The sequence below is a fragment of the Pezoporus flaviventris genome, unplaced genomic scaffold (genome assembly GCF_033815535.1).
Source record: "Pezoporus flaviventris isolate CSIRO_AGI_PZ_B2104156 unplaced genomic scaffold, CSIRO_AGI_Pfla_v1 ptg000066l, whole genome shotgun sequence".
Taxonomy (NCBI): Eukaryota; Metazoa; Chordata; class Aves; order Psittaciformes; family Psittacidae; genus Pezoporus; species Pezoporus flaviventris.
The window spans coordinates 3,019,245-3,036,699 of NW_026892614.1; the positions used below are offsets into that span (position 1 = coordinate 3,019,245).

At 48.4% G+C, this 17,455-nt stretch overlaps 2 protein-coding genes across 3 annotated transcripts in view; one reads left to right on the forward strand and one right to left on the reverse strand.

Annotated features, from left to right (window-relative positions):
* TMEM63B (transmembrane protein 63B) overlaps positions 1 to 6,584 on the reverse strand; it is a 45,388-nt gene extending 38,804 nt beyond the window's left edge. The window contains exon 1 of one of the 2 annotated variants that reach the window (XM_061470961.1): positions 6,486 to 6,584. The gene's annotated coding sequence lies outside the window, so the exon portion shown is untranslated. Of the gene's footprint in view, positions 1 to 6,434 lie in introns of both variants that reach the window. The other variant, XM_061470959.1, reaches the window with a different exon arrangement.
* On the forward strand, positions 6,203 to 16,903 carry MRPL14 (mitochondrial ribosomal protein L14). Its single transcript, XM_061470962.1, has 3 exons — positions 6,203 to 6,385; positions 13,732 to 13,825; positions 16,286 to 16,903. Exons 1-3 carry the CDS (start codon positions 6,208 to 6,210, stop codon positions 16,650 to 16,652), a joined length of 639 nt encoding a protein of 212 aa, XP_061326946.1. The 5' UTR covers positions 6,203 to 6,207; the 3' UTR covers positions 16,653 to 16,903.
* The last annotated feature ends 552 nt before the right edge of the window (positions 16,904 to 17,455 follow it).

A 17,455-nucleotide genomic window follows, 5' to 3' on the forward strand; every position in this document is an offset into this window, starting at 1 on the left:
GATTTAGACAATGTATTTTAGTACCAGTCTTCCCAGAACCTTCTACAGCAGTAAAGTCTCATTCAAGGGCTACTCACTGGTGCCCTTGCAAGCATCAAATACTTCACACTAACTGCCAGGCTTGAACCAAAGAATCTGGTGAGATTCTCTGAGCACTCATCCTACTCCCAAACTCTGGTAATACCAACATTTTCTCCTGTCCTGTCTAGTCAGTCTCCTTACCAGACAGCAACCTTTCCAAGTACAGCTTTTTAACTGGTTGTGGGTCCACCTGAGGGACTCTTCTTATCTCCTGCCCCTTCCTCATTTGTTTATGAGGCTGACCCTTGGGTCAGTAGCACAGATTGACATAAGTCAAGATGTATTACATCTATCATCCCTGCTCAGCCACTGGGCGAGGCATCCTTTCAGGTAAGGGTGTTGATCAGCTTGACACTGTATGTGCCAGATAAATGCACACTGGTGGATTTTTAATCAGCACATTCTCCCACCTCCTTGACAAGATACACACTAACTGCTTAACTGTTGATTCCAGATTGCTTAAACAGGCCGTTGTACTGCCATTCTTTCAAGGGATCAAGCCTTGAAATACCAGATGTTCTCCAAGGTGGCTGCTCACCATGCAAAAGTTGCCTGAAGTCTACCCTTTTGAGTACTTTTAAGTAATTTTACAAAACTTTGCCCACATGACCACATCTACTTTACCTAAAGTCTTGCTACTTCTTCCAATTTATGCTTGGATTTGCTTTTTAACATTAATTCCTTTAAGAACTTTGTACCCTGACCTTCTTTGCAAGGTGAGGACAAATTTCTTACTGTCACATTTTATTGTTCCTCTTTTCCATGTAGACAGAAGCCAATTCTTTCTTCTATCCAATAGCTGCATCAGCTCCTTCTGCCCTAGCTGGGAGATCACACCGAGTTTCACATCCAGCACAAACCCGGTTTCTTTCTCTCAAATTTATAACTTTGTAACTCATGCCAAATCAAGCTGCCTTTTCTGTGTTGTGGGTTAATAGTGAGACCCTGGGCAGCCACCGCAGTTCAGCAGACACACAATAGGTCACTTCCAGGTCTACGTCTCAAGCATAGAGATCTCAAGAACCCAGCAAAACCAAATCACCAACTTCCATATGCAGTCATCCTGGAGAAGATGTCAGCTTTACCAGCATCACCCGAGAGCCTCCAGAGTCCAATGGTTTCACACAGAGGGAGTCTATACCATATGCACAGGGAGTTGAGGGATTAATCCCTTTTAAGATTGCCATTTGAAACAAAAACCCCTAAATCTTTGACTCAAGAGCCCAAGTATCCCCAGATCAGCGCAGACACCCTTGTCAGTCACTGCCACGATCTTTGACCTCCAAAGCAGATGACATCAGATGTTGATAATAATTTCAAGCAGAAGACAAGGCTTGATTCCAGCTGAGCTTCCTCTAAGACTGTCTTCCCCATGCTAAGATTGTCTCATCCCCTGGCTTGATGAAGGGACCTGGGACAGAGCCTACTACAGGACACCGTTTTTAACTAGCAAAAGCAGGGCCCAGGCCAACACACAACTCTCCTGCTAAATGCACTCTGGTAATACCCCTGCCAGCAACACACCAAGAGACAGCTGGATGCTCTGAGGGAACCTGTCAGAGCTGCAGGTCAACAGGAGAGATCACAGCATCTGCCCTCAAGCCACATCACACGGCCTCCTTGTTGGTATAACAGGGCAGCTGTCTCTCTGCAGGGCAATGCTTTGCACTGAGCCAGGAGCAGACACCAGCACAGAAACTAGCAGGAACTCCCTAGCGGAAAGGGATGTCAAAGGGAACAGGGTGTCAAAGCAAGCAACTGCTCCACACACAGAATTACAGGGTTACAGAGGGGATGAGCACACTGGATGCAGGGACTCACAGGAGTAGCTCTGGGCACATACATTCCTTCTAGGAAACAATGTGCAGACAGGAAAGGCCCACAGCAGCCACTCCTCCAGCCAGAGAAAAGCAGGGTTTTTTTTTCAGCTTGCTGCTCAGAGGCAGTGATGGTTCAGGAAAGCAATTGCAGAACATACTGAAAACAGGCATACATGAATCCTGTCTGCAACTGCTTTCTCCTGGTGCTGATGCAATACACTGCCTTTCAGATACACAGTCCCTTAAGAGATCCAGCCCCTTTCTTTAATGCAATAGCACAAAGATCTTCCCAGATTGGGCAACACAAATAGAAATCTTCAAAACCTTGCTTTAAGCCAGACCTGCACTACCAATTGCCAATTTCTCTGGGGAAAAGAAGCACACATAAAACAAGACCTCTCTCTCTTCCCAGCACAATAACCACATGGGCAGAAGCTGCTGGCATCATCAATTAGACCAAAGCACATCAAGAACAGGAGATCTTGCTCAAAAGATGCAGTAGGCTATGCCGGCAGGATGCCTATCTTGCCTATACAAGCTGTGTAGCCACTATATGAGCTTGGCTTAAGCAGAGCAGAGACACTGGGAAAGCATTCCCACTCTCCCATCTGTTTTTAGGAGGGATAGGAAGGAAGGGACTTGAAAGCACAAGAGGAAGAACAGCAGTCATGCAATATCAACATGCAAGGGCCATGGGGGGAACAGGGGTATTTCTAACACTGCTTAGCAATCATGTGCAGGGAACACATAATGAGCATGCAGAGACAGCCCTGGGAAGGGCAGCGAGCACTGCACAGAGAAACACAAAGGAAAATGTTCTGCGTCTCGCACTTAGCAAGAGTCTCGGGCTTCCTGCAGCTGATGTCTATTTGGAGCAGAGGGCAGACACTCAGCTCCATGCTGGACAGACATGAAGGGAGAAGGCAGTGCCAACCGCAGGCCTGCAGGCTCAGAGAAAAGCCATTTCATACTGCAAGCCTTTGCTCTACAAGCCTGGCACTGGTTTCACCAATCTTGCCCCTTCTCTTGCAGAGTGCATACACACATGCATGTTTCTTCTTCATTTCCTGATTTTTGTTTTTCTCCTTTTAACCAGCTTTCTAGCCAATGCACCGGGCCTGCCCTCCCCCCCACCTCCCCTGAGCTAAAGAGCTGCCAACAGGCTGAGGGCTGCAGGCAGAGAGATGCCTCCTGAGAAGTCCACGCTCAGGGCAGCTCCTGCACACAGCTCCCCATATGGCTGGTGAGACAAGAAGTCCTTCCAACAAGAGCCTGAGCTACACAGGGCAAAGGAGAGAGGCTGAACGCTGCATTTCCAGGCAGCAGGCACTTCCACAATGAGTACAGAGATGAGCATGCCCCAAGCCATGACCCCTCAAAGCTAGAGCATCAGGACCAGCCACACACTTGTGAAAATCAAAGCGATGGAGGGATACAGGGACTCCCTCCCTGCAAGCAAGCTCTGAGCTCCCCAGGCTCATTTGCAGAGCCAGGAGGCACAGCAGATAGCTGTGCTTAGACCAAACACAGGAGAACCTTCCTCTGACTCAGGCAGCATCCCAGGGGCCACAGCCCATTCCAGGCTCTTCTGTTCCCCTCACAATGCCTCCCTCCCGAGACATCAGGCAACACCTGGGACCCTGCAGAGCCAGCTGAGGCAACAGCAAACCTACCCTTTTGCTTCAGGCTCCAAGCAGGGCCTCCAACTCCTTGTTCAAGAGGCAGATACGAGAAGAGGCAGCAGGCTGGCACACCAGCTGCTTGCCACAGGCGGGTGGGGGTGGGAGGTCAGGATGGCTGCTGGGCTCAACACAGGACGATGCCAAGCAAGTTCTCACTAACAGGAAGAAGGTAGGGCAGAAGCATCTGGAGGGGCTGCCACCAAGGATTGCTCCCCCTCTCCTTGGTTCCCACCCATTGGAAAGCAGCTGCTAGATTAAAAAAGCCTTTACAGTACTGTCATTCAAGGACACGGAAACAATCTCCATTTGCCAAACATCCCCATCATTTTGTCTCACCTATGCACCACAAAAAGCCCCAGCAAAGATCCATCCCCAGCCTCCAGCAAGCCTTATCATTCTTGCCCATCCTTACCCATCGCGTAGCTCCGAGATGCTTTGATATGTAAATCAGGCACAGGATCTATAACCAGCACCGTCTGCAATTCACAGCGTGCGGGGTATATCCTACACCACGGCCTCCTCCGGCACAAAGCAGGCGCCCCACGGCTGCGCAGGCTTCACGTCAGACAGCGCAAGTCCCGCTGTCCTTCCTGGGAGTGGGAGGTGCCGCCTGCGCAGCCCCGGGGTCCCCGGCACACAGCCTCACCCTGGCCTTTAGGACAGAGATGGGGCTCTTACAGAAAGAGACACGGGCTGCGTTCACCTCGGTGCGCACGGGGAGGGTGTTAGAGGAGCCGCTGGCAGGACACTGCGGGGACCCCGTGACCTATGTCACTCCAGGGCTCATGGAAAGCATAATTAGCAGCAGACAAAAAGCAGGCCCTCAGCACTGCCAGCTCTCAGGCTTTCATTGCAAATCTCACACTACCTGGGATTTCCAAAGTCCTACTTCCCACAACAAAGCAGCTTCATGGGGATATTTATCAAAAACAAAAACACCCAAAAACCAAAACCCCAAGCAAGCTCCTAGCCCATTTCATTGCTGAAGAAAGCAAAAAAATATCACCAAGGATATTTCAAAAGCCCTGAAGGAAAAAATAAACCCCACAACATAAACAAACAAGAAGCAAAGCCCTCGGTATTTTTCTTTTCCTGACTCAACTTGCAGCTTCAGGACATTTCAGGATAGTCGCACCACACTCTGGTCAAAGGGAAGAACGTGGAGCATTGCAAAGCCCCACGTCAATGCCTTCTTGATAAGAAGGCCGACACCCTCAGAAAACACAGTAGCTTCAGTTCCTTCCAAGGTTACCGAAGACAGGAACAGACAAAAATAGAGCTAAGAGTGCAACAAAACATACTTATGAGCCAAAGCAGAGTGTCTTCCCAACCCCCTCAAAGGCATCTTCTTTCATGTTTGTCTTGCTCCTATGGTACCCAGGTGAAGACTGCCAAAAAGGCTTCTCTCCCTGTAAAGGCAATGTGTGTTCCTATCACTAAAAGGCTTGAGATGAAAAGGCCTTTCCTAGGTAGATACCAGCTAATTGCCATCATTAGAAGCAACGTCCTTAATGCTTTGCTATTTTTGGTTTGAAGAGTTCTCCTGAACTTGGTTTTGAGCTGAGTGGACAGTTTTCCACTCTCAGAGCATTAAGAGAATAAAGGCTATTAGGGACTATATGGCATGAGTGTTTGGAGGGGAAGGGTACCAGTCCCTGCACTTGTGAAGGCATTGCCCCACGCTCAGGTGGGGCATCTGCAGGACCATCCAAGAGGCAGCTGCCTGTACCCTACAACCCTCTGGTGGCTTTGTGACCACTGCTAATTGAATGCTCCTGTCCTGCAGCCGCTGTTTTTCCACATGTGCTTACTCCAGAGGAGGACACTTCCACTGTAACAGACAAATCCGGGGGGGGGGGGGCTCCTCAAGGACTATGAACAACTAAATTAGCCACCTTGAGCATGCACCGATTGGCCTTTTGCTTCCATCTCCTACCTACTATCAAGGGAAGAGTAGAGAAGGGAGGTGCCCAAAATCCCAAACTCCCCAAACACTTGGTCTCCATCCAGCTGAGAGCTATCAAACCTGCTCCGAGCACTGGGCTGACTGCAACCTCATCATAGATTTCTGGCATGATGCCTCCAGCAGGTAGCTCCACACACGCGCATTCTAGGACAGGAGGAGAAACCATGGTTTGCTGATTTGGAGGGAATGGCGACCGAGACAAGAGCAGAAAGGGACTGCCTGACTACACAGCAATGGACAAAAGCCCCATCTGATAGCTCCTTCCTAAGTTCTCCAGGGTATGAGAGGCAGGGCGGTACCAGCCTCCAGCTCCCACCCTTGAAACATCACTCCTGTCTCCCTGCTGCTCTCCGCCACAGCGGTGCTTGGAGGACAGGCAGGGAGGACAGGCAGCTCTCCAGCACGCACAAAAGCAGGCTCAGCACCTCCGACGCGATCGCGGGTGAGATGGTAGCCGGTGCCACCCCCGGGGCGCAGAAACCACGGTACCCAGCCGCGGCCGAACCGAGGACCACGGCACAGGACGGGCGAGAATCCCCGAACATCCCCCCCCCGGTGCGCTTCCGCGCAGCGCCGGCAGGCCCCGGCTGGCAGCACAGGCCTCTCCGCGGGCGCCGCACCCGGGCGCGCCCCCCGCCCGCTCCACTCCGCCCCAAAGATGGCAGCGGCGCCCCCCGCCCGGCCACCCCCGCTGAGGGGCTCCACGCAACGGCAGCGCCGCCCGGCCCTGCCCGCACCGCCCGGAGATGCGGCCGCTGCCCTTCCCTCAGCCCCCCCCACCTCGGCAAGCACCGAGGCGGTGGCTCGCTGCGGCCCCGGGCCCGCCTGGCCTGGAGGTAGCCGCGGCCGCCGTGTCGCAGCCCGCCGCGCCGACGACTCACTTACCCGGTGTCAGGCACGTACTGGCTTCCCCAGGGCCGCCACCCCGGTTCTCACCGCCGGGCCGGGCGCTGCGGTACCGCGCCGTGCACGCGAGCAAGCGGCAACCGCCCGACTGGGTTCGGCTCGGTTCGGCTCGGTTCGGCTGGGCGCGGGGCGGGGCGGGGCCCCGGGTGGGCGGGGCGCGGCGGGGCGCAGCGGCACCGGCTCTGCACAGCGATGGGCGGGCTCGTGGGCGGTGACGAAACTGCTCATGCGCGCGGGAGGAGGACGGCGGGGCCTGGGTGATCGGAGGTGCGCGGGCCCGGAGTGGGGAGCGGCGGCCGCGGGTCGGGGTGGCGGGGAGGGGAGCGGGCCCTTAGGACTCCCACATGGGGCTGACCGCGGCCTGTGTCCTGTTGCCGGGTCATGTCGCTCCTGGGGTGCGGCTTTCACCTGGAGCTGGGCCCGCACCCAGCCTCGTGGCCGAGCTGGACGGGGCCTGGGCGGCCCCCTCGGCGCTGGGGCTGAGCGAGAACTGGCGGTAGGGCGGGTGAGCCTTGGTTGCCCAGGTCCTCCCTTAGCTCCTATGCCGGCCCTGCTGCCCTTCACAGGGAGCCGTTTGCGGGCCTCGGTGGTGCTGTGTCCAGAAGGCCTCAGGCGTCTAAGCCCTGAGTGTAGGTTGTTTGCTGCTCTAGGAACGCTGGCCCCGAAGGTTCCTCGGGGGTGAGTTTGAGTGGCAGGCAGCTGGGCAGCTAAGCGGTGGCATGTTGCAGAGGCTGCTGGGAGCCTGAGCTCTGTGGAGCCCGGAGCCTTTGTGTCGCTTGCAGAAGGGGTCACGGCTAGCATCCTGCCTCTCCGAGAGGTGGCACCCTGTGCTCTTGCCCTGCCCTAGCAGTTTGGCCTATGTGATTACTGAATGTGTGTCCTTCAGAGTGTTTCAGAATCCAGGGGGAGCTGAGCTGCCGGGATTATGCTTGTGGATAGGTATGAGTAGTCATGCAGCAAAGTTAAACCAAAATTCCTGTGTCCTGACAAGAGTGGCATTTACTTGTGTGTGTCATGGGGACTCGGGAAGCGTGGGTGCTAGTCTGTGCTTTGCTGGTGGTTCTCCAAAAAATGCTTTTGGAGGTCCAGTGAGTAAGGGGAGGCAATTTCGTTGAAGAAGGCATCATGACGGATTTCTTGTGTGTAAAGCTTACTCCTTGTAGTAAAAGCAGACATACAGTCTTTGTAAATGCCGGTTACAAATGCTCATCTGAGCTGTGTTCACTTCTCTGGTTTGAGAGTTCTCCCAGCTTACCTGGGAGGGTCATGTTTGGAAGGAAGGAGACTGAGTTAAGGGAAGTTTTTGCGTGAGAAGCGAGGCTTATTCTAGCAAAGCTGCAGATAGCTCTGTGTTGCCTTGTACCATGAGCTTGCCTTTGTCTCCAGGGCAGGTTTTTCTTAACCCTGAATTCTGTCTGTTAGGCATCGTTTTCTGGTATGGCTCTATCAGGAAGGCCTGGAGCCACTATCATTTTTTGTTCTGTGAACAAGTAACTCAGGTTAGTGGTTCTTGGCTTTATTTTAATAGTTGAGCCACAGCTCTCCACCTTTTTTCCCTTCTTGTTTGTGCCCTTCTCCCTGCCACAGGTGCCCCCAGTGCGCTTGCCGCTATCTGGTTTGCGATCGCACCTTGCTGGCTGGGATGTGGTCACCCAGGTCAGGGCTGGGAGAAGAATCTAGCCTTGTGGCTTGCCACCTATCCTGTTCTTGAGACCTCAATGCTTTCAGAAGTAGTGAAGATACCTTTGAGAGATGATAGCAGCATTGAGTTACAGGAGTGTGGGCAGTTCTCTGAATTCACATGTAATTCCAGAAGGCAGAGAGAGACAGGGAGTATCCTCACTAAGGTTCACCTGCAGCCCCGCAGACCAGAGCAGAGCTTCTGGGGTAAAGCACCTGCTCTACTGCTCCTTTCGTTTTACCTCACACAGGCTGTCCTCTCTGTAGCTTAATTTCCTGCCAGTGCACTGGGAGTAATCCCTCCCTATTTTAGTACAGTGCTGTGAATATGAGTATATAGAATGATTTAAGGTGCTTGGATAATAGAATGTAAGAGCCATAAGAACCTTAGAGTTGGGTTGCCTGGATACTTTTGACATTTTAAGTAAGTTTTCTAGTAAAGGTATTCAGCTCTTCTTTTTCGTCTGCCTTTCCTGATTGTGATTTGGAAAATTAGGTTAGTGTGCTTTGCTTTAAAATTGTTCACAGATGTACCTGTAGTGAGTTTCTGTTGGTAAGTTGGATTAATAAATATCCTACTTAACAGCTAATCTTATTTATAAATGGAATTCAAAAAGACTTAATTCCTCGTCGTGAATCCTGGCCTTTCTGGCTGTCATTAATGTAAAACCAGTTATGTCTTGTTAATGAATATCTTGTGTATTTTTAACACACACACACACACACACACACACACGCGTGCGCCCTTAATCACATCGTTTCCTTTATGAGGAGAGTTGTGAATGGATTGATTCCTGTAGTTCACACTTGGCTCTGGTAGCTCACCCTGGCAGATGGTCTATAAATAAACCCACAGTGCCAGAGTAGGGGTTTAGGTATTTGCATGGCACATATTATCTTGGATTTATTTCCTGCATTCTAATGATGGATGACAGATGCAGTTAAAATCTTTGTGGCGCCTGGAACATGTCTGTTTTGCTCTCTTAGAAGAATAAAGGGGATGTTGGCCCCCACTGTTTGACTGTGCAGATCAGGTTACTGCTATTAAAGTGAAGAATATTTTTCCCTATTTTATTTTGTATGTTTGACAGCAGGCTTTGAGTAGTACTCTTCAGCATTTGCTTTGTAGCATCTATTGGTTTTCTCTGGAGCCTGTTTGGATGAGTTACTAGAAGAAAGAAGGAAAAGAAATAGTTGAATGGTTGTGAAATGACAGATCTTGGGAATAGAGGGAGCAGGGGTCATTTCCAAAATTTGTGATTTAAAAGGGAACTAATACTGGATTGTTAGATAACTATTTAAAGTATGCTTACTCTATGATGCAGGCAGGCTAAAAATGGTACCTCGACTGGTTTTCAAAATACACACCACTGATAAAGACTTGGTCAGAGCCATTGCACTGGCCTCTTGAGTGTTCAGAGGCCTTTTATGAGTTCCCATAGTTGTGTTAATAGTGTACATTCATACAGACTATTCTTGTGAGGCGCATCAATATTTTTCTGGAATGAAAGAGATCCATTTCTTGTCTACATCTCCTGGTGTTTCTCCAGAGATAATGTCATAATATAAATCTGGGTTGGCAGTGAAAGGAATTCTGGTCTTATGTTTTGCTGTGTTCCCTTGCACCAGCATTCACACAGCTGTGGGATGAGTTGGATCAAGGAACTGATTTAGCTGAAGACTGTGATTTACATGTATGCTAGAGCCAGCATAAGAGAGGTGATGAAAATGTGTGTTGGGGGGCCATAGACCTTCCTTTCCTGGTACTTTGAGCCCTGATGTAGTTTCCAAGTGAGTATGTAATCCTGTTCCCCTTATCTGGAAGATGTCCTTGCTTTGTATCAGCTCCCTGAGGTGGTCAGCTTGTGCATTTGTGCATGTTTGACGAAAATATGGTATGTGGCCTGCTTCTGTGAGCTGGAATGGAATTCTCCAGCATTCCTCCATTCAAAAGCCACTCAGGATTGTGGTAAATGTAAGTTATTTCTTTCATCTCAAGGAAAAAGGGTGAAGATGGTAGCTTTATTATGGCACTTGAAAACGGCACAGTGGTTAATTAACTTCCAGGGGTTTATAACTGGTGAAGAATTTCTTCTTGTGCGGTGCTGGAAGTTGATGTTGGTCTGCTGGATTGAATGGGGTGACGCTGAAGGGCCCTCAAGAAGGGAGTGTTTGCTCCAGCATGTTATTGCGTGCTCAGATTTATTCAGTAAAGTAGAAATTGGGTCATTTCAGTGATATTTGATTAATAAACTCCTCCCTTCTTCTGAATCTTACTCCAAATTGTGTCTTGGGTCTGTGCTAACTTTTAACAGGTATGTGCAGTGGAGAGAAGCAAAGTATCTTGGATTCTGGTTTAAAGAGTTAGTCTCTCTGACCATGAGACAGAGCCACTGCTAGAACTTAGGGGCAGCAGGGTAGGACCAGGAGAGGTCTCTGTGCACAATTCTTTATCACTGCTTTGATGCAGCTACATGTGGCTGATGTTTCTATCAATTGTCCTTGTATTGGGCCTTTCATTTTAGGATAGCATCTGTTTAAACACTGTTCTTGCCTAGCACTAAGAACTCTGAAATTAATCCTGCTTGAGAAGGAGATTGGACTAGATGACCTCCAGGAGTTCTTTTCAAGATAATTCCTTGGCAGGAGTGTATTAGTGATAAAGTACCTAACGATTTAAGGCCTAATGTTGTGAGGCAGCACAGGGAAGGAGAGAGGCGCTAGGTGTGCTGGGGCCGATGGCTGTCATCGCTTTATAGCAGCTCTTCAACTTTGGCACTAAGTTGGATCATTCATGTCGCAGCACCCAGCGTGACTGAGTGGCTTCTGTGCCCTTTGGAGTTTAGTTTGGTAATTAGCTGCTCCATAGAGGGGAAAACTGAAGGCAAAAGAGATAAAGCTCGCAGCTGCTGAGGGAGTAAGTCACGACTGGGTCTGGTTGAGGAGCACCTGGAGACAGACCCAAACTTTCTAGAAGTGAAGCTGGCATGTTACAATAGCTGAAGATGTGATTCACTCTGTGAAACTGCTTGCACCCTTGAATGCTGTACTCCATGCCACAGGTGCATTATTCTCTTCCCTCCACCCTTCATGCTAATTGGAAGCATCCCCCCTGTTTACTCAGTTCCTAAAAGGATGCTTCATACCAAATAATCAGTCATAGGAAGGTTCTTAGCCTGTGACGCATCTTAATGCGCTGAGGAATAATTCTTAGCAAAGAAGGGGGTACTGAGTCATCTGGTAAAATAAACAGTCCTTGGGCATTTAATGCTGTTGATGCTCCTGCTGGTAGTTTTTAAACTTCAAACCTTCACTGTTGCCACAGGGTAGAAACAGATGGTGACTCCTCCCCAGAGCGGGGATGAGTTCAGAGCTTAGGCAGTGCTTTAGGACTCTGACATGCTGCCTTAAGCACATCTTGCTATGCTGGGCCTGACTTTGCTGTCACTGTGACAAAGGCATAGTGTGTGCCAGTGCCTGCCCTGCCATGAGCCAGCAGACCTCTCCCATCAGCCTACATAATGGTGAGGATGAAGAGGTCCATCCTTTCCTGCCAACAAGGCCACCATGCCTGCCAGGGAAATAGAGGCAGGGGTGACCGGGATGGCTGGATTCTCCAGGAAGTGTCTGTCAAAGATAACAGACAGGCCAACCTGCTGCTGCTCTTTGGGTTTTCTAGGGGGATTCAAAGCCTCAGTGTGATTCTGGAGGTAGTAGGAACAGTATTACCGAGTTTGAGTTTCACGCAGGGAAATGGCACACCCAAGTGCAGAGCAGGACACAGGCTGCTAACACAGAGTGTGGGTTTATAGCAAGGTAATGTAGTTGAACTTGCATAGAAATCCTGGGAGCAGGAATGCCCAGGTAATCGCACCTTGTTTGCCGGCAGCACTGTAAATACCACAGGGCCTTGTTTTCATTAGGATTACACAGCGAGGTAAGGAGCTGTGGCAAAAGCACAGCCTTCTTGGAGTCTCATTTGAGAGAGGGTACAGTGCAGGCAAGCTCTGAAGGGAGGAGGCTCTGGACTCATTTGAAGGTCTTCTATCCCACTGAAAAGAGGGATAGAACAAAGAGTTTAGGACATCTTTGGCTGTTGCTGTTCTGTTCCAGACCTGCCTATATGACAGGTGAGATAGTTTGCTGCAAATCATGTGCTTTGTTCAGGGAGCACTGCTACAGGACTGCTGTGGTGCACATCTCCAGTGCTTTTCAGCTTGTTGTCAGCGTTAGCTTGCTCTGTAGGACTGCTGCAAACCCTGAAAGTTACATACATCCCCAAGCAAGCAAACACAACACACTGGGGAAAAATAAAAACAGCAGAGGGAGAGTGAAGATTTAGACTGGGGTTTACTTAGTTTAATAAAACCAGCTGTGGTGTCATTTGTCAGAAGGCTCTGTGGATGTATTTTTTATCTATAGAGATATTAGGTCAGCTTTGTTAAGCAAATGGTAAGAAAAAGGTTTAAAAGTTAAAAATATTAACTCTTTAGAGTTAAGAAAATTAAGAGTTAAAAGTTAAGAAAATGGCTTTACAATGTACTGCTACAGTTTGGCTCATCAGAACTGGCAAAGAGAGACAAGAGGTCAATGACTTTTTAATGTTTACTTTAGAAAGGAGAGAAGCAGAGCATGTGTTGATTGCACTGCCAAGGCCTAAGCAAGCAGTGTCACACAGCAGTGGTTGCAGTCAGTCTTAGCTGTACCTGAGCTGGCCTGAAAGAGGACGGGCTCTTGGCCTGTGTTGTTTTCTCCCTTCTCTTGGATCTGCCTGGGTCATCACTCGCTACCCATTGTCAAGGTGACCTGTGTCCAGATAAGACTTTGCAGTTGCGTGTGCAAGCTGGTTGCCATCAGCCTGACAGAATGAGGTTAGGGAACAGCTATAGATGTAGTCAGGGAAGAGGGTGTGGAACACTCAATTAGGGGTCGCCCCTGTAGCCCAGCTCTGCTGCAGTCTGGGAACTGTTTTGGTTTGGCTTAATTGAGCACTGTGAAGTTAGAGGGAGCTGGTTGATCTGTGCAGCCTTAACAGGGCAGGATTGGCAAAGGTACGATCCTGGCCTCTAACCATAGGCTGCTGAGCACCTTGTGTATGCTAAGGGAGAGCATGCCCTCGCCTATGGAACTTTGTTTTGTTTCTTGTCTGGCAAATTCTTTCTGGAAGCTCTAGTGCCAATCTGCAGGGTATTTCTGGCTTTTAGCTTGTTGTATAGGTAACACTGGTAACTTACAAGTAACTATGGTAGGTCGCTGCAGCCTCTAAACTAAACATCTGAAATTCTCAAACCTGCTGCTTGCTACATGGTTCACAATTTACACAGAAGAGTCCTTACTTACGTGTGCAAGCAACTGCAATGCAGTCATACTGGATCCAGCTTTGTAGTATACACATCTGAATTATATTGTCTCTTAAATTCAAGCAGGAATTTTTGATCTGCTGTGTGGCATGCTGCTTTGTTACCACTCCTTGTGCTGTGGATTGCAGTGTCTAAAGAGGTGCTGAGGCTCTAGTGTGTGATTCACATAAGGGAAAGGAAACAAAACAAATTCTGTCCATTTTCCAGAGTTCATAGTTCTCTTGTTTCTTATGCAGGGTGGCTTACCAGAATCCAAATGGCTCTCTTGAACAGGCGGTTGGGTTTATCCTTAACCCATCTAAGCAGTACGGTGATCCAGCGGCACTTGAGGTAATTTTCAAATCTTGCTTTTGTTTTCTTGGGAGAGTTTTCTGATTGAAGGAGGTGCTGTTAAGTAGGTCAAGCATAAGATAAAGTATTTGTGATTCAAAAAGGATAATGTAATAATAATTAAAAATCTCACACTTTTCTTTTCCCAGGTTGAAAAGTGAGCCCAAACACAACATAGACAGGTTCCTGGCAGCCTGAATGTGGCCTGAACTCTGCATTTTCATATGGGTGTGAGGAGGCTTAAAGGCCCTGAGGGCAATGCAGTGGCCTGCAAGCAGAAGTTAGAAGTGCCTGTGTTTTTCAGCCAAGTGCAAATAAGCAATAGCCAGACCCTGCTGAATGCAGCACCAATTACATGTTTAAAATTATTCCAGAGTTTATAATTTCAGGTATTTAGAACAAAAGTAACGCAAAAAATTATTTCCTTGTCCCTTAACAGTGCCCATTTTGTTATTTTTCTTTAGGTCCTTGTTCCAAGCTCAAGGCATTTAAAACTTCTTAAATTTATGGACGTCATATTTTACAATGCCTTGCACAAAGCTTAGAGCCTAATTGCACAGTGCATTCAGTGGAGGTGTGGGGAGTCTCTAGCATATAACTCTTTAAAGGGTCAGGGCTTTAGTTTAAAGGATGAGACTAGTCATTCTTGTGACTATGCTCTGGAGAGGGTATTAAGACAATGCTCAGAGCTAGGTTGTGTGATAGTCCCAGGAGCTATCTTGAGGAGGTACCTGGGTCATACTGGCTTTCTCTGTAAATGGGTTGCATGAGAGCATTGGCCAGTAGGTGTTTCAAGGAGCTATGTATGCTGACAGCCAGAGGGGGACAGTCCACAAAGGTGAGCAAGATGTCAGCAGTCTTAATGGGGAAACCTTTCCTTTGTGGTGGGATTTTGCTTCAAGACTGTGATAGAAATGAAGAAACAGGAAAGAAAAAAGTCCTCCTTGTGCAGTTAATCTTGTCCAGTTGTACCTGGGCAATCACACTTCTAGTTGTTTCCTACTGCTTCATTGTGCATTTGGCCCATCTAGGTTTCTTCATCTCCTTCCTCTGACAACACTCTTGTCCCTTTCCAGACTCTTCCTTTCTGCTTTGCCTGCTGTGCAGCCACAGCTGACAGGCAGGGGCTAGAGTGTGGTATACCACATCCTTGCCAGGAGATGGAAGAGGGTGGCTGCTTGCAGAGGCGAGTGACTTCTGAGAGAGAAGAGAGGTTTCCTCTTGTAGGGGAAAGCTGGGGTAGGCCTCTGCTGTAAGATGCAAATCTTGAGGGCAGCACTTGACCTCTGCAGCAGTTAGACTAATACAGACTGACCCAGCTGGCCCTCCTTTACTGGATGTAAAAGTGCCTGCTTCAGCTGATGAACATCAACACCGTGTTTGATACACAGGGGGTGGCTTGGTCTTCTTTTAGGTAGCATTGCAATTCCATGTCCTTCATCTTCTAGAAGGGATGATAATCTCCATTGATTTTTATATACTGTATATACTTCTGCTCCTCAAAACAAGGTGAATGGTTACGTTGATTCCATATGCTGTTTATTTGACTAGTTCAGCTGACAGCAGCTTGGCATTCCTGCAGCTGCCTGGCCAGCATGTTTCTGGTACCTTCCTGCAAATCAGTTGCTCACCAGTAGAAAGGATCTTCCTGCTTTTTTGATGGTTGATGTTTGGGCCTCCTTTGAAGACAGCGTATCACTTGAATTTTAGCTTACTGGATAAACAAATAGCTGTTCCTGTAAAGGAGGTTGAATTGTTTCTCAGTTTATTCCTGCTGTTCCTAAGCACAGTCAGAGTCAAATCTAACAATTTAGTGCAGTTTATTTCTGTTGTTTCTTACTCCTGATAACCTCACAGAGCAAACAGATACAGAAGAGAATGTGCCTCTGGATTCCTCCCATGTGGGGAAAGTGGCGATCTGTTAGGTTCTAGCCAGTGGCAGTTTAGCAGCAACAGCAGGACCTCAGGTGTCTTACTGAGAGCAGAGTAAGATGGGAGACCCTTACAGACTTCACTGAAAAGAAGATTGGTCAAAAAAACCCTTATCTCTGGGGGTTGTGTACAAGATTGAAAGAGTCTGACTTGAGCCTGATCTTCCTGTAGGCTGTTTGTAGCAGAAGCAAGCACATTTTTTTGCTTGTAATTGAAGTTGAATGAAATCATCTGCAGTCACTAAAAAGCCCAGTAAATGCAAGCCACTCTTCGTGCCATCTTTTAGTCGTGTTTCAAAGTAGAGCGGTTGTTATGTTTGACATTTAGTGAAGAGAGTGCAAAGCCTGAAGTAGCATCTGGCTTTCAAAGAGTACATTGAATGCAGTCAGTGTGTCACCCATATGGTATGAATTTGTTGCTGGCGCCTTGTGAGCGGTTTGTGTAATGACAAGATCCTGTGCTGAGTTTGCCCTTGCTCCCAAAGGATTACTGAGGAGATCTGTCTTATTCTTTCCTGTCTTTTGCTAGTATCACTGGAGCATGCCAAGCAATACAGAAGCTCACCCGTGTGCGAGTGGTGGACAACAGCACCTTGGGGAACACACCGTACCACCGGCCACCAAAATGTATCCATGTGTATAACAAGACTGGGGTTGGCAAAGTAGGAGACAAGATCCTTCTGGCTATTAAAGGGGAAAAGAAGAAGGCTTTAATTGTAGGGCACAAGATGCCTGGTCCCACCATGACGCCTAGATTTGATTCCAACAATGTGGTACTCATAGATGACAATGGAAATCCATTAGGGACTAGAATAAAAACACCAATACCCTATAGCCTGCGACAGAGAGAAGGAGAGTTCTCCAAAATATTGGCCATTGCCCACAACTTTGTATGAAAGATAAGAAGGGTGTCTGGCAATTGTGTTTATATGCTTTCATACAGTAGGTCTTCCTCGGTCCTTTTCTAAGAAAGAAAACGGTAAAAAGTGAAAAGGTTGAGGGTCATCAAGAGTCTCTTCATGTATAAGAATTGCAGGCAACTAATTTAAATGTTGGAATACCTTGTTTTGCTCGAAAAGAAGGTTGATTTATTTCACAGAACATCTGCAGTGTGTCTATAATCATTAAAATGAGATCATGAAAATCCGTCCTGTTTTGTACTGCTTATGCTCTCTTTTCTGTATTTCTGCCTTTCCCAGTTCCCCAGAAACACAGCACAAAGTCCCTGCTCCAATGGGGTCTACAAAATGGATTCACATATAAGAGTAGAAGAGTTACATAATGAACTGTTGGTGCCTTGGCCGCATTCAATAAAAGGATAAGTTTCTATGTCTTTGCCTAAAAGAAGTCTTCAGGAGTAATCAGAACTGGGAGGGCATGATGGTCTACAGACTTCGGTGGTGTGTGATTGAACAGGATATGCCAGAGATGGGGAAGCAAAGTTAGGAAGGGGAGGTGAATAGGGGAGGTTTGAGATGCAGCCTGTGCTCTCCACCTGACCAACCTGAGGAAATTGTGTTCTCTGAGTAATGCAAGGGCTGGATTCAGAAACTCGGTGCTCATGGCAGGTAAAGGAATACAGGGGGCAGAGCACTCCTAGAAATAGCAGTGCTGGGGAAGAGGGCTGCAGCCCACAGGACTTTGGCCAGCTTTGGGCCCCTCAGCTCATTCCTCACATGTCTAGTGGCAGCTGGCAGTG

What these genes read in the sequence shown, in the direction of transcription:
- MRPL14 (XM_061470962.1), top strand. Translation starts at nt 6,208, where the DNA reads ATGGCAGCGGCGCCCCCCGCCCGGCCACCCCCGCTGAGGGGCTCCACG. An exon ending in CGGGCCCGCCTGGCCTGGAG is followed by an intron (nt 6,386 to 13,731) that starts GTAGCCGCGGCC and finishes TTTCTTATGCAG; the next exon opens with GGTGGCTTACCAGAATCCAA. An exon ending in GTGATCCAGCGGCACTTGAG is followed by an intron (nt 13,826 to 16,285) that starts GTAATTTTCAAA and finishes GTCTTTTGCTAG; the next exon opens with TATCACTGGAGCATGCCAAG.